This window comes from Pungitius pungitius, chromosome 1 (assembly GCF_949316345.1).
Source record: "Pungitius pungitius chromosome 1, fPunPun2.1, whole genome shotgun sequence".
In the NCBI taxonomy this organism is placed as follows: Eukaryota; Metazoa; Chordata; class Actinopteri; order Perciformes; family Gasterosteidae; genus Pungitius; species Pungitius pungitius.
Window position 1 is genome coordinate 23,803,170 of NC_084900.1, and position 27,869 is coordinate 23,831,038.

Below are 27,869 nucleotides of genomic sequence, written 5' to 3' on the forward strand. Positions count from 1 at the left end.
ATCTATAAAAGCATAATACATAGCTGCAGTAAAAGTGAGATTAAGGCAAAAATGTGAAGAAACATTGCACATGCACCTTCCTGTGACGTATAAAACCTGCAAAGCCGTGCAAGTGTGAGTTTACACTTTGAGAGAGCGACCCCAAAAGGGACGTCACTGAGTAGGCCGAGCACGAAGCAGTTGGTGCCATTAAGAAAAGATGAAAAGGGGAAAAAAGAAGAAAAAACGCCCCAGATGATAGACTGTGAGTGGCGCCGCTTCGCCCGGCCTCATTTACAGTGCTGCCATTGAGCGAGAGGTGAAGTTGAAGTATGTGCCGCATCATATTTGCAGGCGAGCTGTCTTTTGCCATGATGAACTCTCCCGGCATGCAGCACGTCTCCAGACAAGCGTGTGACCGCCTTTGATGTGATGTTGGTGCTCTAAGCACAGCGTGGCATAACGCCGCTCCGAAGTTGTTGAAGCAAAAGTAGGAGAGAACGAGCCGAGAACAATGCTGGAAGGTATCTCTCTGCGTTGAGCTCCATTACCAGTCCCAGCTCATCTCCCCCCCCCCCCCCGCCCCCTGTCTCTCTCTCTCTCTCTCTACAACACAACGCTTCTCCCTTGCTCTCCTCTTTTAATAAGATTTTCCGCTGCTTCGTGTTGCTGGAGTAAAACACAATTACCATACAGACGAGTCCGGGGAAAGGACTGCGCAGAGAGAGGGGGGAAAACTGGGGGCGGTGGTGGTAAGATGTGTTGACAGAGTGCACGTTGATAATCACAAATTATGCTGTTTAATATAATTGGATGACTTACGGCCTAATCAAACTATTAGATCGTCCTCATTTGGAAGGGTCTACCTGCTTTATTGGTCTGGACGCGGCGCTGAAGAGTTTCATTACGCTGCTACTGTATCGCCTTCATCTGCCTCCGGCTCCCCAGGCTGAGCCGGCGACGTGTACACCAGCAGTAAGAGCTCCCTACGTGCAACAACCAGGTTGTATCTCCAGCAGGTGAGACGCTGAGAGATTTCTCCCATTTTTTTAGCGGGGGTCCAAAATGACGACAGCTTAAAAAAAGCGGCACCGAAAAGCCAGAGGCGGCGGATGATGGAACCAATGCAGTTTGTATACGACACAAGCAAGGCCCGTCAGCCCGAGACAAGCAGCCACCAGCAGGAGCTCGCCCGGCGGCTCTTCCTTACCGGCGCCTCCCCGCGGACAGGGTCCTTCCTGTTCACCGTGATCTCTCCTTTGCGGTTGGAGCGCTCCAGGTTGATGGTGTTCCACACGTTCAGCTGCATCTTTTTCAAACTCCTGAATTGCACACACAGACACGGGCGTGAGTCAAACGTTGGCGTGTCCACGTGTCATGTCGTCGGATTGTAGCCCCACAAAATGCCATTTTCCCGCCCAGTCCTTATTTTTATATACACGAGGCCAACCTGATGGTGGCGGGCCCCTTTCCCAGGTCGTAGCGGAACTCCAGGAAGCCATCGTTGAGGGACAGAGAGATGAAGTCTCCCCTCCCGTCCGATTTTTGGCCGTTGTAGAAGATCAAGCCGTTGGAGTCGTTGGCCATGAGGACCACTGTCATGCTCACCTTTTGCCTGCAGGAACAGCACAAGCAAACACAGGAGGGAGTCCGAGTTACCCGAGGGAGCGACGCTGTTGTCAACGTTCTGTTCATGCAGCTCCTGCCCTGGGCCCCCGAACAAGCTTAGCCTTTGAATGCCACACGGTGCCCCGTGTTGAGTAATGCGTGCAGGTCTCGGCTGTGTTACATGCTGAGACCTGGGACTTACCGCAGATCTTGCCCGTAGAGATGGAGCCCCTTCAGCTCCAGGTAAGAGTCCCCGTTGAATAGCGGCATGTAAGCCCCTCTCCTCTCAGCCACTGGGGACAAAAAAAACAGCAAACAAAAGAGACCGTAATTATCCTCGAGTCCGTTTTTGTTGTTGTTGCTGACGCACTTGAAATTCAGGGATAGGGATGGTCGGTGCGTCTCTCGGGGACCTGTCAGCATTATGGAAAGAGATGGATTTGTGTTTTCATAGCCTTTGGGATTAAGACTTTCTCTTGACAGCGATTCAAACAATAACCACCTTACGTCACACTGATTACACAGTCTGCCACTGTATAACAAAGGACCATTGGAGACATGTCGAGTTTAACACCACAGCCAGGACCCATGAAATAATGCCGCCGTTGTATTTTGGCGCGCCTTTTTTTTACAAATGTGTGTCTTTGCAATGGTGTCTACGTGTGCCTGTCTGGAGTGATTAAGACAGGCAGCGTGCCATCCTCCAAACATGGGGCTGCTCATTAAAAATCATTCAAGTGTCACCCGCGGGTATGTGTCAATGGTACAAAAACTACCAACACTAGATGCTCTCAAACGCACAAACACACACAAACACATATCTATGTAGCCAGCAAGAAAGCTTTAATTTGTAATTGGCCGGGATTAGCCGAGGCGTGTCAGGATGGGGAAGGCGGACCGAGATGAGGAAGCTAATTGGCCATTGTGCAAAGGACTGCTAATGATGATGGCCCGCACCACAGTGGGGAAAAATAGACTTGGATACGCCACAAGGACTCAAAGCTGAACTATTGGAGTATCAGAGCTGCTCTTGGTGCAGTTTCTTATTGGAGTGTGGCGGGTTCTTTTTTCATTTATTACACCCTGTGCTCTCAATCGAAAAGCACCCCCCCCCCCCGATCAATAAGTTACCAGAGAGCCGGGCACTGGATTGAATCAAGCAACCAAGAAAAGCCCACATGAAGCATGGGGAGTAGAGCAGTGCGGCCAAGAGTTTTCAGTTGTCCGTTGCTAAAACACAGAAGAAATAAATGCAATGCTCAGGGAGCTGCTAGTTATTTGGTTTTTATTTGACCGCTGCCTAGTAATTGCAATAAAACCTGTTAAAACAATAATTAGAAGGAAAGCAACAACCAAGGAGCTAAAACGCACATCCTGCCAACGTCGCTGCAAACTAAGCTCCAGGCCCCGCCCCCATTCCATCAGTTCGACATCGCCATTTACTGCAGAGTGAATCGCTTTCACTAATTCAATTCAACATGCTTTATTTAAATGAATGCACAAGAACATGCTAAGAAGCGTCAAGTCAAAATGTGATAAAGACATAATTCACCGAATCCATAAAATGATAGAAACAATCAACCCTTGACGTGTGTGGGTGCTGCAGTTGGTGAGGTTTCGTGCGTTAAAACTGGAGCATATTGCAGCTGAATGCAAAACAATATTGAAACTCAAAGTCCGCCGCCAGCAGTTAGTTTTACAAGGCATTCCTGCTTTCATCACTAAATAATAATGATTCACACTATCACAGGGAGAAATGGCACCAAGCGGAAAAAAGGAAGGGCATTCAACACTATTGGAGCCCCCTTGAGAAAAGTCCTTGACGGTGAAAATCACAGCAGCGAGCTGCAACTGAGGAACTGAAAAGGGACACCATAGCGCAACTGAAAGTGAGCACACACGCTTAATACTACGCCGTATTCACCTGCACGCGTCCGGTGAGTGGTCTGCGAGATTACTGATTTTTACTGGTCCCAGTGCAGCGCTCAGGGGCGCTACCTCTGAGCTCCTGTCTGTGGCTGACTGACGCTCGCATTAATCACCGCTGGCAAGGAGGACTGGTGTGATTAGTCATCTCATTGATTCCAGTGGGGGGGGTGGGGGTAGCCTTTTGGAATGGGAGACGCTCTCGCTCACACCGCATTGATTTTGGTTCGCCCCAAATTTATGTGAATCACCCGCTAACTGGGACTCGGGGCGCGGGAGGAGGCCCTTCGCCTTTTATCTGAACTCCCAGAGGGTGCGGCGGCCGCGTCTTTCTCTTTTGTTAGCAGTGTGCATGTGCAGAGTGTGTTCAGTCGCAGTGGGCAACTTCTGCAAAGGGAGGGAGGGTTGGAAAAACACGCGCTGACTCGAGAATGCGAGTTACTTTACACAGAGTTACGTTACCTGTCTCGCAGTGCCTCCCTTCACGCCCCATGGGACACTCGCATTTGTAGCCTCCCTCAGGCAGCGCCTGGCACCGGGAGGACGAGTGGCACGTGTTGGGCTCGCAGGGGTCATGGACGTCAGCACACGTTGGACCTAGTGACACACACACACACACACACACACACACACACATACACATAGATCAACCGTGAGAAAAGCACCAATGTTTTAAAGCCTTTTCTTCCGCCGGGGAAGGGGTGACACCCATTTACGTGGTAGCAGGATTTCCTCTGTAATAGAGGTCCTTCTCTAATGGGATTAACAAATATTACATGTCCAGATTAACCGGTGGAGAGCCTCCCTGCCACGCCGCCGTGTGTCTGTGGGGAAGGCTCTGGTAGATGCCGTTTTCTCCCCCCCCCCCCCCCCCCCCGGAGCCCTTCTGCGTTCAGTCTTCGTGTCTTAAGCTGTCGGAGCCTGTGGTGAGGCGCGGGCTTCAATGAACCCCACTGAGCTCCCGGGGCTACCCACCCCCCCTCTTTTTTCTCCCAACTTTTTTTCATCCTTCCTTGTTTCTTTTTTGTATCTCTTCCTTCCTCCTACCACGTATTTACTCGCCCCCCTCCCTCATTCATATGACTATCCTCCCTCCAACTGCAGCGTTCACCGCTCCATTTATCCCTTTTTGTCCTGGCCCCCTGAGATCTGTCCCTCGCCACCAGATCCGCAATGTTGGCCACTTTCTGCACTGACACGATGATAAAATTAACTTGAATGTGAGTCCGCAGGCAACGGTCCAATTCTCATTATTCCCATTCATTTTTCGCCGTGGTGCCAACACAAATCTGATCACAGCAGGGCTCCTTCAGAGCACAGGGTTATCTACACTTCCTCCCGGGCTTCTCAACAGCAGCAAAACATAAAAGCACCTCTTCTATAAAAGGCAATAATTATGTAATGCAATCTTTTATCCATCCACATTTTAAATTAGAGTGAAAACGCCTCCTAAAACTCGCCCTGAGAGGTCGCTTTGCTCACCACGAGACGGCCCCCGTGCGACTAAAAAAAGTGTTTACTGTTGTAGCATAGAAGTTATCTCTGACAATTAATTTGGTTCCGGGGTGAAACTTTCTGCAGCAAGCTGCCACGCAACCAGCGGGCGGAACGCTTGGCTGCGCATGGTGCTGTCTGCTCACAGTAGCCAGATTCCCTTGTTAGTTGGTGTCTGCTGGAGGGATGGATAGAAAAATAAAAAAGCATCTGAAAGTAGAGATGGGCCAGAGGTCAATCGCTGAGCGTTCGGCAGAAGTTTTTTAATTTAATCCCTCGTTTCTGTGTCGGACACACAGATTTGTTGCTGTTTACAAAATGACGTCCAGGGGCTGATAACGGAGGCATGAATCTCACTGTGGAATTAGACCGTGGCGCTACTTAGGGTGTGTGACTAAAACATGATCACAGTGGACCCAGGAGGGAAGGCAACGTAGGTACACCAACGTCCTTTCAACATGAGAATTCTTCTATTTTCTACCTATTCCTCAGCAGTGGACTAAACCTCTCAAAACTACCTGAGCATCAGAAACGCCGCTGACCTGCACCGCTGCGGCGCTGAAGCGCACATACTGTCAGCAGCTTACCCCAGAACCCCTTGCTGCACTTGCAGTGGAACATCTCCGCCTCCTTGACCTGGCACGCAGCGCCGTTCTTGCAGGGATTTGGCTGGCAGGGGTTGTTGCCGCATTCGCCCACGCCGCTGCCGTACATGCTGTCGCCCCCGCTCTCCTGCAGGTTGAGCCTCCGGTTGTTGACATCCAGCATGCGGATGCAGCCCACTAGTCCCGTGGCCACCGCTGTCCTTTCCCTCACGCTGAAGGAAAAAAAAAAGGGGGAGCACAAAACATTATTACACTACTGTTACTCAATAATAACAGGTCTAGGGTACATTACAAAACTGGTACAAAAATAACTATCTTTAAAGTACTTCATTTAATACCCTCAACTCAACTTCACCAGAAAAACCCCCATACAAATAGTTGTTTCTATACACAATTGGCATATTCTTACTAACTACTCCACTAGACTTTTGTGTACAAGGGCTCCATAGAGGTCAGTAACGAGATAGCAGAGAGTCAGAAGGCTGGGGGGGGGTGGATTAAAGTACTGGATTAAAAATGAAACGCTGTGGATTTTTATTTCGGAGCGAAGCCCCAGTTAATGGACCTCCGTGCCCTGAATGTTATCACACACACACACACACACACACTGTGTATCGGACGGAGGGTCTTACTCCTGCTTAATGTCCTCGGGCACCCCGCCGACGAACAGGTCGGTGTCGAGGTTCAGGCCGTCGGTGCCTTGCGGGCTCTCGCCCTCGATGTGAGGCTCGTTGTCCACGCTCAGCATGGCGCTGCGCCGGTTGCGGGTCAACACCAGCTGGTGCCAGCGGCCCTGATGGACTTGCACTTTGCTGACCACCGTGCCTGTGCCCGAACCCGTGTTGAACCTGAGAAGAGGAGACGCAAGGTCAGAAAACCACATTGAACCGACAGCGTGCCTCCTTTCGGTCGAGGAGCTAGTTTCCCACCCAAAAAGGTCTGTAAGAAACAAGCTGTGGGACTTCACATCAGGGATTCTGTAATATGTGTCTGGAATGAGGCGCTTGCTCACTTACAAAAAGCCTCTTTTTAATTAAACCTTTTATCTAATGAGTTTTTGATGAGAAAAGGTCTGTCTCGTCACAGAAAAGAGTCGCCGTGTATGTGCTCCCTCACATTTGGTAGTTTTAGCATCAACCTGAGAACAATTATCTGCCACAAATAATTAGTTCTTCTCCCCACGTCCCGGATTTGCAGAGCTGTGGGTGGGAATCTCACGGCTGTATTTCTGGAATTGAGGTTTTTCAGAAGCCGAGTCACTAATGATCTCCTTTGGCTTGCTATTGATTTCCCTGTGAATGGAGAAATGTGACCTGGCCAGGTTAGGGGGCCCTGAAGGGCCTTTCCTTCGGGGGCCAGAGTGAAACAAGGTACCAGAAAGAAAAGGGGAGCGGAAGTGGTTTGAAATAAGTCCAAAGGAGACACGGTGCAGACTTTCTAATTAGTCCTTTCACGTCTCTGCTCATCCCTGGAGGATGGTTTCCATTTGTATTTGTGGAATTGCATACATGTTTCTGGCAGGAAAGATGCTCCAATTTAAACAGATCTCCTCTCAGTCTACTACTGCATGCATTTTGTTCAAATCCCATTAGGAGTGGATCCTAAAGAGACGAGCAAGCATTTAGGTCTGGATGAAATGTAGCGAAACCTCAGATGTTTTGGTGAATTTCTCCCCCGTTTGTATTCATCAGTCCACGCTGGCGCAGTATGAATATAAATAATAAATTTTGCTTCTATCCTCATGTACAACATGTTCAGTCACGTTCATCTATGAGCCGTTTCTGGAAACACGTCCGTGAGTCAACGCCTCCATCTGTACACACAAATGTTACATACACCGAGAATAAGGATATATGTGATTAAAAATACAAATGAAACGACAGATTATGACATCCTGCGCATATTTCCGTGCATATGCCCCCACCGTCTGTAAATGGGATCACGCGGACAGCTTGTTTGCAAGTTTGAACACATTTCTGCCTTTGTGGTCGTCGCCTGCAAATCTGTCAAGAATCTGGTGCGTCTTTTCTTTTTTTCCCGTCTTTTCTCCTCAGTCGATGGACCCTGGAGTTTTCCGTCAAGGCAGTCAAAAATCAGCAGCCGACACCCCCCCCCCCCCGCCCCTCTCTCCCAGCTGCTTACCTGAGCTCCACCTTGCCGTTGACCAGAGCCAGAGAGATGAAGTCCTTCTTGCCCGTCTGGCCGTTGTAGAGCAGCACGCCGGTCATCTCGGACGCTCTGAACTCCATGGCGATGCGGACCGTGTGGTAGGCGCTCATGGTCGGGAACGCCAGGTACGACTGGCCCCCGAAGGACGGGATGAAGTATCTGATCACTGTGGAGGAATGAAGACCACAAGCCACCTGTCGTTACTACATCATTGGCCTTAGCGTGTGCGTGATAGACTTTTTATTATGCACCATTAAGCGTAAGCTGGGGGCGTGTCTCTCTTGAGAAATAAGCCTCTCCCTCAGTGTGTGGTGTTTTTTTTTCTTCTCAAAATGCATGTTTGGCTTATGAAAAGGTGAAAGTTAAGTGGATTTTTACATCCACCCTTGAGTCACTCTCTCACACACACGCACACACACACACGCACGCACACACGCACACACACACACACACAGCGGAAACCTTTGTTTTTCTGCCACTCAGCAATTATCATCATGATCATCCATATTCTCCCCGCGCGCTATTTTTCCCTCCGTCCATCAGTCTTTCTGTCCGTCTCTCCGAGGAGAATGGCAGCTGATGAGCTCCCTCGTTTCTAATGACTTGATTGATCTGGGGGAGGCCCGCGCGTCTCTTATGCGTGCGTGTGTGTGTGTGTGACTTCATTCAGCCACTCTTATTCCAAGACACACACTGATTCTCACCAGCTAACCCCCGTCCAAACAATTACTGTCAATTATCTTAAGATGCAGCTGCGTGAGGTCGCTCTTCATACCCCGAAAAACCCCAAAGAAGGATTAAGGGGGGACAAAAGAGTTGTGCATTCTCCCTGCTTTATGATTTTCCCCGTGGCGCTGATTGGATTCTGCGTTGCCTTTGGCGAGCGGCTCTGCGGTTTCTCAGTTCCGAGGCGTCGAACCTGTCGGAATCACTTGAGTTGAGTTTAAAGCGCAGACGCGAGATGTTGTCTCGGAGTCAACCTCGCCGAAACGTATTTACAAAAATCTGGAGAGTAGACACTCCTCTGAGCTGAGCGCTGATTGATGTTCATCAATCATCTTCACAACAACAGCTCTGCTCTGCTGGAAGACATTACTCACACAGCTGATTGTGGTCTCACTTCACAGCCAAAACTTCAGCTAACTCCTTCAGATAAAAACTTTCATTTGATGAAACATTGCTTTTGTATAGGATGATTCATTCAAAAATCATTACGCGTTGTATCTGCTGCTTTATGAACAGGACTTACACCAAAGTGCTGATTAGAGAACAAAAAGCATGATTAGCACAACGGAAAGGGAGTTTCTAAAACCCTCTCACATGCTGCGAAATCACTGTCAAAGTCCGCCGTTACTTAGTCATTTCAATATTTCAGAACTGCCAGATACAGAAGTCTGACCCGGCGTATTGTCCCACATGAGTTTGAGTGGACTCAGACCTTGAAACTGTCGAGAGTAACAACAAGCCGCTCCGGTGTGACGACACAGAGGACCCACTCACCCTTCTCGCACACGGAGCCTCCTCGGCCGGCGGGGCACTGGCAGCTGAAGTCGTTGCCCTCCTCCTCGCAGGTGCCCCCGTGGAGGCACGGGTGGGAGGCGCAGGGCTTGGCCGGCCTGTGGGAGGGCCGCCCCCTGCTGTGAGCCGCAGTGGTCGCCGGGTGGGGCTCGGTGGAGGTGATTGCTGTGGTGGTGGTGGTGGTGGTGGTCGGTACTGGTGTGGTGACCGGTGCGGAGGTGGTGGTGGTGGTGGTACGCCTACCGCTGTTGGGCCTGCGGGTGGTGCCGGGCGGGCGACGGGTGATGTACATGGAGGTCGGCGGAGGCCTGGTAGTTGTGGAGGGGGTGGCTGTAGTGGTGGTGGTGGTGGTGGTGGCGGGAGCAGCTGTGGTGACTGACGCCGTGGTGGTGGTGGAAGTGGTGGTGAAGAAGGGGACGGAGGAGAGGCCTGTCAACAGGGGACAAAGGAAAAGTAGTTCTGTTGAGCCTGCAGTCTGCAGATTTTCCTGTTCAACACCCGAAACCTGAAACCTTTGAAAAATCACCTCATGAATAACTTAAAACCCTCTGTTCATTTCATTAATCCACACACAGCCCCGTTAAAAACCCATACTGCGTTACCATAATTGGTGAAGCGGATGTTCTCGTCCTCGGGCTTCTTCACGGCGATGCCGCTCTCTCTGGAGGCCTTGAGCTGTTTCAGCAGGGCTCCTTCGATGTCCTCCACCGTCAATCTCGTATCTACCATAAACATGAGGTACAATTTTTATATTAAAAAAAACATGCAACTACCGTTCTTAGTGGTTTCATTTCGTTTTTTTTGATGATATAAACTTGTGATTAACTCCTTTGAAGGATATTTTGAACAATAAAAGGAACAAATCATTATTGTATGTTTTCCAGTGTCTGTCACTTCTATTCAAGAGTAATACATTTCTGTTGAGAATTTAGTTGGGCTTTAGGGCACAATTCTATTATCTGCAATTTCCCTAACTGCACCTTTAACCACTGAGGACACAAAGAGACGTTGATAAAGAGGACGAGACAATAGTCTCACCTTCATGGCCATTTAGGGACACACTTTATGAACACATAGGCAGATTAATTTGGCATTGAGATCAAATTGAAAAAGCAGATTTACACAATGTTTTTCTTTTTTTCTTTTAATAATCCAATAGTTCTTAACCCGCATACGGATCTGCAGCAGAAATAATGCTTTTTCTTTGGGAGAGGTAAAACAAAAAAAACAACAAATGAATCATGGCTATTTGAATGAGCTTTTGTATCTGTAGAGGAAAAATGCAGCATTAGTCAGGGCAATTATGTGCAGGTACAATATGATTGCAAAATGTGTTATTGGGAACAAGAGGACTGTAAGGAATATTAACAAAAATATAATATAAAAAGATTATGCTCTAAATTTTGTCTGCGCCGTGTTATTTGTATAGGAGGATTAATACAAATCCCAATGAGGTGCTGATGCAAGGAATCCAGGAAAGAACTCATTTGGCCCCTTTCGCCTCACAGTCCAGCAGTTACAAGTGAAAATTGAAAGTCCTTTCAAAAATGGTAAAATAGTGGTTAATTCAGCATAAAAGAAAAAATAATCAGGTCTTCCTTGGCCGGTGGCCTAACTTTCATCCCAATTTAATTTAAATCCAGTAGGATTTTCTTGTAGTTATCTGACTTAAAAAAAGACAAAGGGCGAACAAACCACAACTGAAGCGCATATATATATAATATATATATGGTGACTGTACATTTTTCTGTTCATCAAATCTCCTGCTGTCTTGAGAGGCCTCTCACCTGGTTTGAAGTGGGCCTCCACAAAGGCCAGGATGGAGTTGCTGGGGGCCAGGTTCCGGACACGGACGCTCATGAAGTCTTTGTGCGCCGCTGACTTCCTAAACAACTCGTTGAGCTGAAGGAGAGAGAGAGAGAGAGAGAGAGAGAGACAGAGAGAGAGAGGAGAGAGAGAGAGAGAGGAGAGAGAGAGGAGATGATAAATGAGGCTGGTAATGGGCAGCGAGTCCATTTCTACAAGACTGTACTCTATCTCCGAGGAAGAAAGACTGCCGCTCAAATTGGGGTGCAGAGAGGAAACCTCTCGGGTGGGGGTGCACAAATTGACATTTAGCTGCAGCCGTGGCATTAATTATAGAGACAAGTTTTCGGGAGGAGCTACGATAAATGTCGGACAACCATTACACAAGCTTCTGATTGGCTTTGCTTCTGGAGCGCTCCCCAATGCCTGTAAGTTATAAACGCTAGAAGAGCCCCATGTGGACGGTGGACTGAAATGGATTATTTAAGCCGACGGGGATTTTTGATTGAAGTTAGCTGATCAATTAAAAGTGATGTCTTGCATTTGGATCGTTTCAATGCTCTGAGTGAAGGGTTTCCATTGACTTACACGGACCATCTGCATCTCAACGTTTGTATTCCAATAAAAGTCCCTCACAACGTGGGATTTTCTTGTGATTTATTTTATCTATAGCTTTAATCACTGATTATTATTGTCACGGTGCATCCATTTCTCTGTTAGGTAATGCTGACGTTGGTGTTAGTTACCATGTCAACGTTGTTTTTGCATTTTCATCAACAAGAACACTACAGGCGCTCCAGATGTGAGCACCGACGTGAGCGGCTGCTGATTCACTCCGTGACACCGTTGATTTAATACACACGGGAAGATTCAGATTATTCCCTCCATGAACTGACGGGCAAACTGGGACGGTGGGTAATAAAATCCTTAGGAATGGGAATGATTGACAAACACTGATATGCAGAAGAAAACCCCCGTTCTCTCATATTCGTTTATTCAAGAATGGGAAAACAGGTTGCCACGGAAATGTGCCCCCGGCTTGATTGCGTGTGTGTGAGTGTGTTAAAGTGAGTGTTAAAAGATGAAGAGGGGGATGGCCGCTATCAAGTGGCACGCAAACACACACACACACACACACCGATATACACACTCGGAAATGTCTGTGAGGCAGTAGATTAGGTCCCAGTGGGGGCTGGTAACAGCGGTACAACAGCTGGTAGATGTGTACTGTCTACCCCACTTCGTCAGAGGATGAAGGCCCTGGATTGACAACACACACAAGGCCTGGAGGTTGCCAATACCTCTAACATCTTACTTAAGCTCACCTGCGGCGGTCTGAAGTGTTTGGTGAGGCGATCAACAAACCAGTGCACGTGCCTCTTAGCTTTTTCAAAAAATATATACTTTTCATAATAAACTTTAAGAGTTCTGGAAGCCTGGTGGAGGTTCTGTGCTCGCTCAGCCCTGGAGCTTTACTGCTGTGCTTGAAATTAAATGAGTCCGCCAAATTATGTAAAACATCCGTAGATGTAGACGTAGTCAGCAGAGAATGTGAGGAAACACACACACTGAGAAGGGTTCTATTTTGCTCCACTTAAATGAATTCAAACGCTATATACAGTTTGATAATACTCCCTGTTTATTAAAAATCAAATCTCTGACATGCTATGTTCCCCCCCCGTTCTGTGTTTTTTTTAACTTCTATCAAATCTCCAGCCAGTGAAAGCACTCGAGCTCAGTGCAACAGAATATTCCTCAAAGCTTCAGGGGTGTCAAGTCTGCAACACCCCGAAATGAAAGCCGCCTGCCTGCCGGAGCCCACCGTTTGATTAGCCCGGCTCTAGGGTTTAGTGTCTCAGGAAGATGCTTTCAACGTCGTCTCAGAGGCCCTTCACTCTCGCCATGAAGATTCTTGGTAACATTTAAAGCCATACTGTGTGGCGTTTGCGGGGCTGGAGACACTTTTCACAAAACTTTGTGAAGTGCAGCTTCAAAGTCATCATCATTACGGGATCTTGGCTCAAATGGGACCGTGAAATGAGCAATTAATGCCTAATCCAAGAATGTAAATTTAGGGATAGTGGAGAGTCTGAACTGATTGAATAATTATGTTTGTTAGCCGACATAAGCTACTGGTCACATGTAAACCCTCTCAGTGCATTAAACCAAGTCATAACTGCATGCTAACAAGTTCATTTGGGAAAATGATGTTATGTAGATGCCGATTTAGCCACCAGATATCATTGATGTCACTTGAATGCACTTACAGCCCCCTCTATGCTCCGCGCCGTCTCTCCAAACAGCTCCGATTTGGGGTCCTCCATCTCCCGGGTGTAGAAGATCTCCTGGCCCTCCACTTGGTCCAAGTGCAGGAAACCGCTGAACCTCATGGTGGCTGCAAGGAAAGGAGTTGAGGAAAGAATATTGTGATGGAGAAACACCAGCGCTGGAGCCTTCCTCCACCCTACGACCCGTGTGCCCGTTGTTTGGGGTTGTGCCATTTTCGGGGTTAGTGATGGATTGCTTGTGTGTGTTTGACAAGGGGAGGTTACTGAGGTTGTTGCTGATTGAGTGGGTGTTTTGAAGAGTGCTGGAGTTCGGGGAGTACGTGGTGGTGGTGGAGGTGGACTGTGAGATATGAGAGAAGGAAGGAAGGAAGGAAGGAAGGAAGGAAGGAAGGAAAAAAGGCGCAAAGGGAATGGTACGCGGAAATACACGCCAGTTTTACCAGACTGAGACTCATCCAAAAAGCTGGCCGAGGCACGGAGGGCTGGGCAGAAAGACAATACGTTAGACAGACACACAAACACATGAAGGGAAAATAACACACACAGCCCACAGGCACTCCCCCAAAGTGCTTTCTTCAGCAAAGTGAGCCTCACTGTGCGACCTTGGAGGTTATGTTGTCCAACATTTATCAACTCTACTCGTCTTTTCTCCAGTTTTTTTCCCCCCGTAGCGCTCTCGCAGGGTACGAAGCTGCAAATAAAGCTGAAAGGGGGTTTGAGTGCGTGTGCGGGGACGAGAACGGAGCGGCGTGCATCGAGGCGCTGATGCCGTGCTTCCGCGCTGCTCGTAATCAGCAGAGCAAATTGCCCAAATCAATCATGGCCGCCGCGGCCTGAGCAACGCGAGGGAGAACGGGAAGAGCCCCCGTGTGATTATCGGGAGAGATAGTCGTAATTGTCTCCTTAATGCCAGAGCGCTGGCTGGCTCAGCCCTGTAGAAACTGCAGAAAAGGACAGCAATCTGCACCCCTCGTGCCCCCACCCGGCTCTTTTTTTTGGTTCTTCACTGTGCTTTCAGGGGCAGAAACACATCCGTGCATCGGCTGATAAGGGGAGGGGGCAGGGGGGGGGCGATCCTACTTTTAATCTGCTAAGAAAACAAACATCACAGAGGGTGATTTTCCGGCCCATTGCCGTGACGGACGCATCAGGGGAAAGAAAGAAAGGGATGAAAGGAAGGACGGAGCCGTTTGACTTATCACATGCTAGTGAACTGTACAGTGTAATGGATCTCTAGCACTTTCCGTGGCATGTGGGAGAGTTCACAGTGGCTGGAGCCGAGCGTGTTATCAACGTTCACATTTGCTGGTCATTATCTTTGATGTCATATGGTCAAGTTATTGGGCGTTTAAAGACCCGCATGTCCTACCACGTGATGCGTCTCTTTTCCAATCCCACCCCTCCCCCCGAAAGAAAAAAAGACAAGGAGCTCGATCAGCCTATCGCCGTCGTGCTTTTATTGGAAACACTTGAGCTGAATGAAGTATTGATCGCCGGTGCGCCACGATTGTTGGCTGAGATAAATGTTTATAGGCTTTAGTGGATTTGTCCACTTGTGTTCTCTTTAACTATTGAAGGCTCGTATATGTATCGTTCTGGATTTGGGGCCACAACACTAAGCCTTAACAGCTACTAACAGTTTTCACCCCCCATTAAGCCCTGTTAACTCAGTAAAGGCCAAAGGTGGCCTCGTATCTTCCCGATCGCGCCGTGGATCCCGCGCTGCTAAACTCATCTGGTGTATCGGAAGGACTTGGGACATTAGGTCCACCCGCGATTGCAACTCTGCCCCCTAATTTCGCTTTCGAGTCGTGACCCGGTGCCCCCATGGAAGCCCGGGAGAGTTCTCCCCTTCACAATCAGACAGGCTAACACCGCCGGGATGAATAGAGGGCAGATTACAACGGAGGGACGCAGCGAGAGGGAGAGACATCGGGGCGCAAATGGGAGAAAGAAGCGCTTTATCTTTATGAACGGAGTCTGGCAGGAGGCACTGATTTGTACAACAGCGTCGGCCTCCGGTCGACTCCCCGCTCTGGACCCAGAGAGGAATCAACTGATGCAACACTGGATCAGGATTGACTGAGTTGAGGCGAGAGAGAGTTATAGCTCAAGGGGGAGATACAAATGATAGAGAATAACGTGTGTGTGTGTGTGTGTGCGTATATGTGTGAAAGGGTTGGGGGGTCAGAGGGAATAAAAGGAAAGGCGGACAATTTAAAACAGGAGAAAGAAGGGGAAGGCAGTGAGTAAAATGGGCCCTAAAATTTGACGATGACTCAGGGTGCAACTAATACTAGAGTCACATGGATTACCGCGGTGACGCTTCCACTGTTTGTTTTTTTCTATTTCCTCCCACCTGCCAGAAGGATCATTTACATATGAGGGTTGTGATTCATGAAAAGCGCGGCAGAGGATAAGAAATTGCACCTGTTCATCTGGTTGCTCAAGGCAGATGGCACAAAGGACTATTCCCGGAGTAAACATTCAAAAATATCATGTTGATTTGCAATGCATCAAAATAAATTACGGTTATAAATTGAAGAAGGCAGTTTAAAGAAAAGGGAATCGGAGATGAGCATTCTGTGCAGGGGTAATAAAAACAGACCATCATTTACGCGAGCTGCCAGCTTTACACATCAGGAGGGAACGAGGGGTCAAAGAGGGAAGCCGGCTAAGAAGCGACGCTGAAAGAGGGGGAATGTTATTTTGGGGAAGAGGTAGGAAAATGCCAATTACTCTCGCTAATTATTACTCTTACTCTTCCCTCCGGTTCCAGCCTGCGTGCTAAGCTACGCTAACCCTCCCTCGGCTCGGGCATCTTACTCAATACAAAGGCATGAAAAGTGGAATTGAACCTCTCCTCGCTCTTTTAGAGAAGTGATATTGTTATGAAGCAACGTCGATTTACTGCATCTATAATCGATAGACAGAAAAGAGGTAATTGTCAAGGCATAGAGGGGCTTCTCTTTCGGGGGATTTGGACTTACAGGGGCAGTTGGCGCCCTCCGGAGTGCTGGACGGCGTCTTGCCGTCGGGGCAGCAGCCGAACTCTGTGTTGTCACAGGACGAGCGTTCCTCGGCGGTGGGTGCAGTGGTGCTGGCCAGCGTGGAACCTGGTGGAGATACGGAGGGGCTCAGAATGATTCATGAAGCTTCAGGACATTCAGAAATTCTAGCCAGCATATCGCTGAAAGCCAGACCAGAGGGACTCTTTTAGGCTCCAGGGGACCAGCGGACGTTGCCTGGGTACAGATCTTTTTTTTCTTCCCTTCTTCTCACAAATCGGTCCCGCATCAGCAGATGGCCGAGTTTGCAGTCTGCTGACCTGTGATTGGACGCTAATAGAGGCATCTGTCGGGAGCGATTATATGGCATTTTCATGGGAATTGATTTTACACCTGGAACTCATTTATTCAGGCAGGGAACACATAATGGCCACTGTTGCCAGTCATGTCACACACAGAGCACTTTAAATGATGAGGGGATATGATAACTGCTCGCTGGCGATTGGCTAACACGCGTTCAAGGCTTACCAGAAGAAAAAGAAGGGACATGCAGTCGTGTTAGCGTTACAGTCCCTCTATATCTGGGACATAAAATACTTTAAAGTGGCTGGGCTCGCTCCCTCGCCGTCCACTCCAATGACAGTTTTGGTAGAGGGGGGGGGGGGGTGTCTAGGTGCGGGGCGGCACAGTTTATGGCCGGACAGAGATTAGAAATAATCATGGAATCAAACAGCTAGGGGGCCAAACAAGTCGTAAAGACGTCAGAGGCGAGGGACAACGGGCTCAAGGACTCGCGGTCAAGGAAGGCGAGAGCAGGGAGGTGCAAGGACGGGGTTTATGGGGCATCTGTTGGCGTGCGGCCTGCAGATTTACAGATGCTGGTGGGGGAAAGTTGGGCTGGACACACCAGCAAGGGGACGCTGTATGACTCCAGTGGGAGCCATGACAGCCGTCAAATAAATTCACACACACACACACACACACACACACACACACAAGGTCACAGATAAGAGCAGATTTCAACAGAGCAGCAATACAAAAACACAAAGAAACGCACACCTCGGGCCTGCTCACATTTTGATATGTGCACATGGAATTGGACAAACTCAGTGGAGCAGCTGTAGAAAATACAAAAGACAAACGCAAACACACAAAACGGAGATAAGACCTCAACTTAAATATACAAAGAAACACAATCATCATATAGATGCAGTAGGATTTTAATATCCATGTTGAAATCCACCCTGTACCATCTGTGTACGTCAGCAAGCACCTACAGTAAAAAGCTCTTGTCGAGCACTCCCGTCAGTCTCTGACAAGAGAATAAATCTAAGACTCTGTGAGAGGGGTGAGGCGGAAGAGGACGCTGTGCCCCGCTGTACCATCCATCCCATCCTGTTACTGCGAGCTGTCGGGCGGGGCGGACGGATGGGGGGAAAACAGCAAGCAAAAAGAAAGAGACGATAGAAAAGTCTCCAGACTTTCTGTCCCAGCACGAAGCCCGCTGTTACAGTCAGAGGGGCGTGTCGAGAGAGATTCGGGACTAGTCATGTGACACGCAGCATCCACTCACACACACACACACACACACACACAGGCTCACATCTCATCCCAGCCTGTCAAGTCAGGCTCCAGAGTTCCCCGGACGCGGACCAGCAGTTTCATCTGGCCGGCAAGGTTCTATTTAACAGAGCCGGGTTTGTTTGGCGAGCGCCGCGCCAACGGGAGGAAAGAGCGCAAGGTGGCGTAGCAACGGTGAAATGCGTTCCTTTCTAAAAATTAGATATGCGTCTCGTTCAAGTGGACATGACACACGCGACACCTGTGGAAAAATAATTATTTCCACCTGCCCAGCTCGGCATAATATTTGCATAGAGATAAAGAGGCCGTGCCTATGTTAGCAGTCAATTCACGGATGATGGCATGGATGTGTTGGGATGTCAATTAAGAAGAAACAATGAGTTTGTCCGAACGTTTCTGGGGAGAGAAAAAAGCTCCCTCCCACACACAGCCCTGTAAGCATTATGGGTAATGAAGTGAAAAAGCGGTGATTTACCGACTGTCTCCTCTGCTCCACTGGCCTCCGTTGGGATGCCGCTACCTGCTTCCTCCTCCTGCTCCTCCTCCTCCTCCTCCTCGGTCTGGTCGTCCCCGCTTGGCTCCCCGCTGCCCGAGCCCTCGGACGACATGGCACTGCCGGAGGAAACCGGGATTCGGCGGGAGGAGTGGGCGGGGGTGGCCCGCCGCGGCTCGGTTGGGATGGTTTGGTTGGGCTTTGCCCGGTTGTGCATGAGGGTGGAGGAGTGGGCGGTGGGCGGGGGCCGCCGGGGGGTCTCCGGCTCTTTCGTCCGCGGAGGCGGCAGGGCGAACACCTGGTTTGGGAGGAATGGAGCCGGGGTGGTGGTGGTGGCGGCGGCGGTGGTGGTGGCGGGGGGTTTGGGGGTGGGTCGCTCTGCCGGCTCAGAGATGGTATCTGGTGGAGGGCAGGGGAGGAAGCAAGGAATGGATGAGGGACTGTGCCAAGATGAAAATGTTTCGATTTTTGCTCCTCGTACCTCCGACACAACCCCGAAAAGTAAATACAAACAGCATTAGCCGATGAAGCATAACGAAGCCTCGTAATGATCATCGCAGTGTTGACAATAACTTTAACTCTGCATTTATCGAATCATTATGTCCTTTTTAATCGTCCGAGCCTTTTCCCTGATGCTCAACAGTGACACAACACACACATACACACACGTGCACATATTCACAGTCTCCTGTTTGTAAAAGCAACTTCTGATTAAGAACCCGCCATGGATGGGATGTCAACAATCTTTATCCGACAAGACCGTTAGTAATGAAAGTGCCTCCATATGCAGACTGAATGTGGAATACGCCGACAGATGACATACTGCATTCAGAGTTATGTGCACTGCAGTGTGTTTCTCCTGCAGATGAGTTATGTTATGCCCAAACAGGGTTAAACTACTCCAGTCGGCGTCAGTGTGTGCCTGCTTGTGTGGGCACGCATATGGAACGTGTTTGTGCGTGCACACTGTGCCAATGCGTATGAATTATACATCCATATTCATATGCTGCCCTCCAGCAGCAAAGCTTTAATCACCAAAAGCCAGTGCCTCCGGTGATGAATGATTGATAGAAATGGGGCGAAAGAAGCCGGCTTTAACTCCAACTTCAAAGGCGGCGCGCTGCATGCGGCTTGCATCCGACGACTACACCACTGCTCCTCATCGGACGCGCAGAAAGCAGCGCGCACACAAACACACACACACACACACCCAAACACATGTATTTAAAGATCCATCCGGATGAGGGGGAGAGATGAGGCTCTCTGCAGAGCCCATCGTGGGAAAAACAGCTCTGGTGCAAAAGGACAAACTGTCTGCAATAAAAGAACGATAAATAGGACAAAAAACCCTGAGGGGGAGGGAGGTGTGTGTGTGTGTGTGGGGGGGGTGCTACGTTTAGAGAGCCGAGGCAAGCAGGCGTGACAGCGCTGACGTTAGTCCCCCGGGTGTAGGTGTGTGGGTGTACAGAAGATTAGAGACAAAACAAAAATACCGTAGATTTGCCCCCCATTAGGATTTGCCTCACATTATGCGTAGGCCTTAATTGCAGCCCTATAATCGCCTGCTGGATTGGCAATTATTCACCGAGGTGCGAAATGCGATACCTGTGCCGAGACAGGCAGAAAAGGCCTGGGAGGCGCTCAGGGGTGTGATCTAGGAGCTCGGCAGATAGCCTGCAGAGGGGGGGAGGGGGGGAGTCGGGAGAAGGGAGGGCACGCTGTCGCCGAGAGGCGGTGGCATGCGTCGCCTTTTCCTCTTGGCTACACCTGTCAGTCAGCTGCCAAGCTTAGCGTCAGGTGGCTCGCTCCCTGGGAAGTATCTAATGTGTGTTTGTGTGCATGTCTCCAGCAGCATGCTATGTGACACGAGATAAGGAAAGAGGAGAAACGAGGAAATATGGACTGGCAGCACAGTCTGTTCAACTGATGCTCCTCTTAATCAGGTTTAACAGTCCCTTTGTGTGTGTGTGTGTGTGTGTGTGTGTGCACGCAGTTGTGTCGCATTGTGAGCCGAAACAAAAAGAAAAGAATCATTGTCATCTCGCCTCGTCTCCACCGTGTAGTTATAGTTGAAAGCCGGTCATTAAGACTGTTTGAGGTGTCGGCTGCACTCAGTGAGGAGGAGGACGACGACGAATGTGGACGCGGGAGATCGGAAGGGGAGGGACGGGGAAACCGCAAAAGGGCCGAGAAAGAAAATAGTAGCGAAAGAAAGAACAAAAATAGGCAGTTAACAAAGCCGTAGCAGTGGGAGAGTACAGTGGATCGGGAGTGGGAACAGAATGACGTGTGAAGAGAGCGGCGAAGGCAACAGACCCGTAGGCGCCATATGCCGGCATACGCTGCCAATTTGCCACAAACCTACAGGTGATGACACCATATGGGAGAGGCAGGTCATTGCCAACTTGGTGGTCAACCCCCCCCCCCCCCCCCCCCCCCCATGCTTTCTACAGAATAGCTAGAATGAGTATTTTTGGCTTGCTTTCCGAGATGGCGTCATCATTTTGCAAAAGAAGCGCTGAAATCCCCCCCTCCCCATGTAGCGTGTGGCCTTCTTTTTTTAAGACTTCACAGAGAGCTGGGGAACATCACAGTTTTTCTTTTCTTCTCACAAGCAGAGCAGATTTTAAGGAGCTTCTTCACGCAGGATTCTCCCACCTCGCTGCGCCCATTAGCGGGCGACTGTGCTGCAGTAGTCACACCATGGTATCGTTAAAAAAAAATAAGGATAAAAAAAGTTGCGACGGAGGAATGGTGTAAAGGAAAGAAGGATCAATAGTCGCTCATTCATGCGGGCCCTGTGGCGTTGCTCTGTTGTGGGGGGCCACGCTGCAGCTCGGCGAGCATCGATGCGCCGCATCGCGCTCCGAGGGCCCGGGGTCTGGAAGCACTGCGTGTAAACAGCGAGGGGCTAATTCGCACCCAGCCACACGTGAAATGAGCTGGAGATCTAACCCACCAAACCCCCCCCCCCCCCGAGCAGCGAGCTACCCGCAGTGCAACCGCATCCGGGGGGAAAGGGATGAAAAAGATCCTCCGTGGCTGTTAGGGAGGCCCAAGCGCTCGCCTCTCTCCCCCCCCCCCCGAGGATTCAATGGAGAGAGGGGGAGAAAGGGAGAGAGACAGCGCGAGAGAGAGATACTCTGCTGCGAGGCATCTTCTTGCCTTCTGTGTGCAGCAATGCTTAGGTGAGGGATTACGCACACACCCCGCATCTCTATTGCCAGGCAACAGAGCGATGTGGAACCAGACCGGATTCTTGGCTCCCTCCTTTTTCCGGTGACCCAACAGGCTCGGAATTTGCAGGTGCCAGATGTTCGGGGACTTATCAGAGCCTTGTCGCTCACTCGCTGAGCATATTTGGGGATTCTTTATCCGTGTACCTGCGACCGCACACGCACACAGACCGTGTCAACAGCCTGCCCCCCCTGCCCCCATGGATACGACCTAGTTTGGGCCTGGCAAAGAGAGCTCAAAGGGAAATGGAGAGGGACCGCTGCTGGTTTTTGGTCCACCTGATCCGCGCCCACTGAGCCAAGGGGTTGGATGAACATTTTCCCAACCCCCCCCCCCCCCCACACACAAAAAAGCCAAACACCTGGCAGTGGCTCGTGGCCAGGAGCTTTACAGCTGGCACTCGTCTCCCCACCCCTCCCCGCCGCGCTGAGCGTGGCCAGCGGCGTCTCTGGCTTCCCGCTGCGAGAGCAAGCTGGCAGTCACTGCGACAACTTCACTGTACACGGAGGACCTGCGGCCTTTGGCGCGCGTCCCTGCACCGATTACACCGATCCAAACAATGTCCACCAGCATCTGGACCAAGGGCTGCGCACACGCCGTCCTCCACAGCACCCGTACCGACCGAGGGGAGGGGGAGCGCCGGTGTCTTGTCTTGTGGGAGTGGCGGTACAAAGCTGCGACGCCTCTCTCTTTCTGACTATGTGTGTCGAGACTCACACCCATTGCTTGTGCTGTCACGTGGCGGCGTGCGACCAACATCACTGCTTGCACGTACATGAGGGAGGGCACATTATCTTGTGATCGGGGCCCAGGGGACAGCGGCTGCGAGCGTGCGACGGGGCTCACCTGTGCACTGTCCAAAGTGTTGCACGGCGATGTCCTCCCTCAGCCTGCAGGCGATGGTCCTCAGCTGGCACTGGTCGGCGTAGGTCTCCCCGTTTGAGCCGCACACCTGCTCCACAGGGACCGAGACGTTAACCCCCCCCGCAGGCCGCTGCTCACTCCTGACTGTGAGTGGCGACGTCTCAAGAGACCCACCTGGGTTTTGTTCTGGTCATCGCAGTCGGGCGGCGGGCACTCGCAGTGGGCCTGGCCGTTCACCTCTTTGCAAGTGGCTCCAAATTTGCACACCAACTTGTCGCATGAACCCGGGGCCTCGGGAGCTATGGGGGCGGGGGAGGGGCTACAGGTTAGAAGTAAGGTCCCGTAATCACTCACATACACAATCTGCCATGAGATTGGTTTCTCAGAATCTATGAATCATTATTTACTATTGGGAGTAATGAAACCAAAAGATGTGTCTCTGAGTCTGCCACTGCATCCATACACGCATGTTAATATTATTGCAACGGTCCAGCTGCTTCAACAGCTGTCGTCTCGCAGGTTGCCATGGAACAAGGTTTCGCCTTGTTGCCATGGTTCTGCACTGACTTGCAGCGAATATAATGTTGACGTTACAATACATATTTAGAAGACAGTTGTCATTTGTCTATTATTACATTACATGTCATTTAGCTGACGCTTCTATCCAAAGCGACTTACATTGCATTATAACCCATGCGTTACATTTTAGCCTGGGGACCATTTAGGGGTTAGGTGTCTTGCTCAGGGACACCTCAACATGGCACATGGAGCAGCTGGGATTCGAACCACCAACCTTGCAGCTCCCAGCACACTACGCTACTCCATGCACCACCATCGCCCATATTATTATGGATAGAAGTTATTTACTAGGTTATTCTGCATACAACAGATTGCTCTTCTCCTGGTTCTCTTTTTTCCAGACGGTTGTTTTTTTGCGGGCCTTATTGGCTGCGAAAGTGTTGTATGCTGTACAGACTGCCGAACCTGCTGAGGCATATCTTATTTGTGATATTGGGCTATATCAATAATAAATAAATAATGCGTGAATACATTCAAGCTCTTTGACTTTTGACTTTGACTAGCCTGGTTTAATGATCCTGACGCAGCAACCCCCATCGCATCGCACCCCACTTGTTGATTATGGGAGTGTATGACTCTGGGAGTTGGGGACATGGCTGTGACATTGTCCCACTACCCAGTGCATTCTGCTCCTGTCTGACCTGCTTTTAGTGTCCTCAACAACCACAGTTTTACAGCAGCAATGTGATTTTAAAGTCGTCCAGTTATCTGAGAGTCTCACAGTGTAAATTATTCATGGTTTCATAGTCCACAGTATTTTGCCAAAACTGCCTTGTATAACAAAAAAAGAGTTGTATAAAGCATATATACAATTCAGCATATTTTTTTTTTCCTCCCACAGATCGCTGCTGAAGCGTTTGAAGCCTTGAAGCGAGAGCCCGGCCCTCCACCATCCGAGGCTGCGAGTGTGGTTCTTTGCATCGCTGCAACATCACAGGGGCTTAGAGTACCCCCCCCGTCACGTGGCCCCCTGCTTTCATGTGCTACACCTTGTCTTTTCATCTAGCCGGGTGTGTGGCGCTGCGCCCCCCCCCACTGGGCCGGGACCGCCGGCTTCATTAAGCTCTTGACCTCCAGTCGATATCCGATGGTGCGTCTTAATCAAGCAGCTGCAGGCCCCCGCAGCAGGAACTAACCTTTCCCCTCGACCGGCTTTTTTTTTTCTACTTTTGTGCAATCACTGGGGCGTTTTCCATTATTAATCAGAGTAATTAATAGCCCTGATGCAGAAGCATGAACAAACACATGCAAGTGCTGTGAAAAGTCTTAAAAGTGGGGCGCGACGCACAGGAAATACCTCGTCAAATGAGTTTGTACGTTGCGCGTTCTCCTGGTGACAGTAAAAAAGAGCTGAACGGTGGATCACAGACAAACACGGAGAATGGGGGGGGGGCAGGAGAGGTGGTCGGTGTCTCTCAGCTCCCCACATGTTAACCCGGCCCTGTCCCTGGTTACCTTCGCCACAGCCATTCGTGCCCATCTTGCTTCCATCTGGACACACGTTGCACTTCATGCCCTTCACTCCCGTCTTGCAGGAGCACAGACCCGACATCTGCTCGCAGTCGTCCCGGACCGAGCCTGTGGCGTCGCAGTTACACGCTGAAGTGGGGATTTAGAGGGGGGGGGGGTAAGAAGAGGACCAAAGACAAAATAATGACTGATTTGTGACAGAGAGGAAACACTGAAAAAAAACAGCAAGCTTCGGGTGGTTTGCAACTGGTCCCATTAAAACATATTCCTCTGAATACTGACAGGATTCTGCCGGCTCGGGTTTTTCCTTCTCTGGCACTTTGTTCCTCCGTCTGTTCAGCAGCATCACAGCTATGCTCCGACCACCACTCCACTTTTTGATCCGTCAAGGCGGCAGTGATTGACAGGTGGCGTGTGCCTGATTGTGTCAAACCACCGTGGCATGAGGGACACTATACATTTTTAGGGTAGTATTTTATTGATTGAATAGCCTATGAACTATGTATATATTTTTTTAATCTCACATAGCCCATGGAGTGCCCTTGCGTAGCCCCAGGTGTACGCGTTTTCCCCATTTGAGAATCTGAGCCAACCTCAGCCTCTGAACTTTTTGTCAGATTCCTCCATGTGTTAGAGTCGAAGGTTGTGAAAAGTTTACCCCGCCTCAGGCCCCACAGGCGGAGAGAAGGAGGAGGAGGAGGAGGAGGAACTGAAAAAAACAGCCCCAGGGGAAGGACAGCGACCCCATCATGTTCCTAGAATCAATGATGGCTTGTTTTTCCCTCCCCCCCCCCTGCTGGATGTGGAGCTGCTGTGCAGTCAGTGGGCTGTCTGCTTGCTGTGGGTAAACCTTGTTAAGGTCAGGCCACGGGTGGTGCACCTACACACTTCCCGCTGCTGACGGAAAATGCCCCGCGGCGTTGGGAGGCTATGTCCTATCGCACTTCGACGCGCTGGTCACCATATTGCATTACAACAAGACAAACATGGGGTCCTGACCCCCCCCCCCCTCCCCGCCCCGTTCTCCGCTCGAATACAAATGAAAACAGTTACACTTTTGACAGAACTAAAAGGAACAAAAGCATTTTCTTCTCCAAAACCTTCCATGAAACCGTTTGGCTGCATATATTACATGTAGGTAGCTTATGGAGAGTCGTGGATCTCAATTCAATTAACCTTCAGCTTTGGTTTTATTTGTCCAGGCTTTGGGATATCTCGGCTCCATCCCAAAACCCTGAGTGAGAATTTGTTACATACAATCACACAACCAATAGTTTTAAAATTGGACTTATTCTTTGCCAGAAAGTAGTCCCCTGACCACAGAGAGATGTGTGGATTATCAAGAATAACCAGGAAATTGTTTAACAGTTAGAACATCTATTGCATCTAGGTTTTTCACTTTTTTTATTCTTTTTAAAGCTTTTTGTAAACTCAAAAGCAAACATATTTGGAGCTTTATTGGGCTTAAAAAATAGTAATAATTTACTCGACAATCCACAGAACACCAAAACCCTCTCCAAGGCTGGATGCTGCGTGAAATAAGTGAGAAAATATGTTTTTTCTTTCCAGTTAAAACCTCAGAAGAAGAATAATGTACGAGGATGTCACACGTATGAATTCAATGACTAGCACTGCAACAGATGGTTCCTTACGTGTGCAGCCGCTCATGTTCTCCGTCACAATGCCACGGAAGTTCCAGAAGCCCGGCTCGCAGCGGTCGCACTTCTGTCCCCCGACGCCCGGCTTACAGGAGCACTGCCCCGAGGCCGGGTCACACGTGCCTTTGTAGGAGCCGTGGACGTTACACTGACAGGTGCCTGAGGAGAACACAGCGCACGTGGGTTTGTGCTTGTTTGACAGACCCGATCATCACGTCCCTTACGGCCGAATCGTCAGTACCAAAGGTTGATGCAGGGCCCGGACTTTGGGTAAGCCATGTTCCACCCACTGAAAGGGTGGATCAAGTGTGTTTAGGTGAGTCATCCCTTTGCAAAATCTCTGTGTATCTTTATTTCGAAGTCTGCATTTCCTCCGCACAAGAAGCATTTGTCTCCCCCCCGTGTGCGTGCTATTGTTCGTCAAGATCATCGGATGAAGAGATTTTTCCCGTTGATACGGTGCAACATTATCATAATTATTCCTCGGATTAAGATGAAACGTTTTCTGCTCTGTAACTTTGGAACTGTAATTGCAGTCAAGGACAATAAGTCCCGTATGCTGAAATGGCCTGATAGTATCTGAACGTTTTTAACTTTTTTTAGCGCACGCACACAACAAATTCGTCTCACATGGAAGTGGGGGGGGGGGCGTGGAAGAAGGGAACTTACTGGGACATCCAGCCAGTCCGACTCCCAAGGCAGCCGTCACGTTGTCGTGGCAGCAGCCGTACACAGAGTGACTGCAGTGCTGGGGGGGCGTCGGCGCAGGGGGAGATGTCGCCGAGATCGCTGATGAGGTGGGAAAAAAATAGAAAAGAGAGGGGGGGGGTGGCGCAGCACATAGTAAAATGAGTGAAAGAAGAACACCATCATTTGAGGGATTGCAGTAGGGGGAGAGGTTCGGGGTTAGACAACACAATCTCCAAGCAACATGTAACGTTTTGTTTTTTTGTTGCCAACAATGAGATTGGCTTTGGGGGCAGAGGTGGAGAGGCTGGCAGCCGGCTTCAAGATAACAATTCTGTTTGCTATTTTCTCCACAATGGCCCAAAATCTTTGGGGAGGGGGGCGGGGCGGGGTTAGAATGATGCTATTACCTCCAGTGAAAACAAACAATGGCGTTGCCGGCGGATGTTCGGCGGCTGACATTTGCCACCTAGGAGGAGGCATGTTCTCGTGATTTGTTCGTGTCTAATATTAGGGAATTGCACTGCTGCCCTACAACCTTCCACTGCGAAAAATAAGAGAGCTGCGTTCAGACTCGTGCGGCACCTCTGAATAAAAGTAGCCAATGTGTTTCCAGAACCTGGAGCGTCTCCAGAAACCGGGACACGAACCAAACATTCGGGGATTTCTATAATGGTCGAGGCACGACGATCATTCTCTGCAGGCTTTGGGGTGAAGAGTGAAGCCGTAGAGATAGAAAGCAGAAATCTTCCCTCGGCGTTCGCCCCTCCCCTCTGTCTCTCTCTCCACCCCCCGATCTCTCTGCCTTGTGTTGTTCATTTGGAGTTTGGAGGCTGTAGACACAGGGGCCATAAATCACACTGTTACTGGTGTGGATATGAGCCTCAGCCTAATGGCGG

At 49.9% G+C, this 27,869-nt stretch overlaps 1 protein-coding gene across 11 annotated transcripts in view; it reads right to left on the reverse strand.

The window, feature by feature from the left end:
• agrn (agrin) overlaps positions 1–27,869 on the reverse strand; it is a 202,121-nt gene that overhangs the window by 21,668 nt on the left and 152,584 nt on the right. For 10 of the 11 annotated variants that reach the window (XM_037478860.2, XM_037478859.2, XM_037478861.2 and 7 more), the window contains 18 exons: positions 26,953–27,072; positions 26,278–26,442; positions 24,611–24,754; positions 22,751–22,875; positions 22,559–22,664; positions 18,458–18,874; positions 16,384–16,509; positions 13,373–13,500; positions 11,087–11,201; positions 9,902–10,021; positions 9,282–9,728; positions 7,755–7,947; positions 6,245–6,460; positions 5,595–5,824; positions 3,976–4,110; positions 1,790–1,880; positions 1,430–1,594; positions 1,190–1,301 (listed from right to left, as the gene is read on the reverse strand). In XM_037478860.2, coding sequence (XP_037334757.2) covers positions 1,190–1,301; positions 1,430–1,594; positions 1,790–1,880; positions 3,976–4,110; positions 5,595–5,824; positions 6,245–6,460; positions 7,755–7,947; positions 9,282–9,728; positions 9,902–10,021; positions 11,087–11,201; positions 13,373–13,500; positions 16,384–16,509; positions 18,458–18,874; positions 22,559–22,664; positions 22,751–22,875; positions 24,611–24,754; positions 26,278–26,442; positions 26,953–27,072 — 3,155 coding nt within the window. The remainder of the gene's footprint in view (positions 1–1,189; positions 1,302–1,429; positions 1,595–1,789; positions 1,881–3,975; positions 4,111–5,594; positions 5,825–6,244; positions 6,461–7,754; positions 7,948–9,281; positions 9,729–9,901; positions 10,022–11,086; positions 11,202–13,372; positions 13,501–16,383; positions 16,510–18,457; positions 18,875–22,558; positions 22,665–22,750; positions 22,876–24,610; positions 24,755–26,277; positions 26,443–26,952; positions 27,073–27,869) is intronic. The other variant, XM_037478866.2, reaches the window with a different exon arrangement.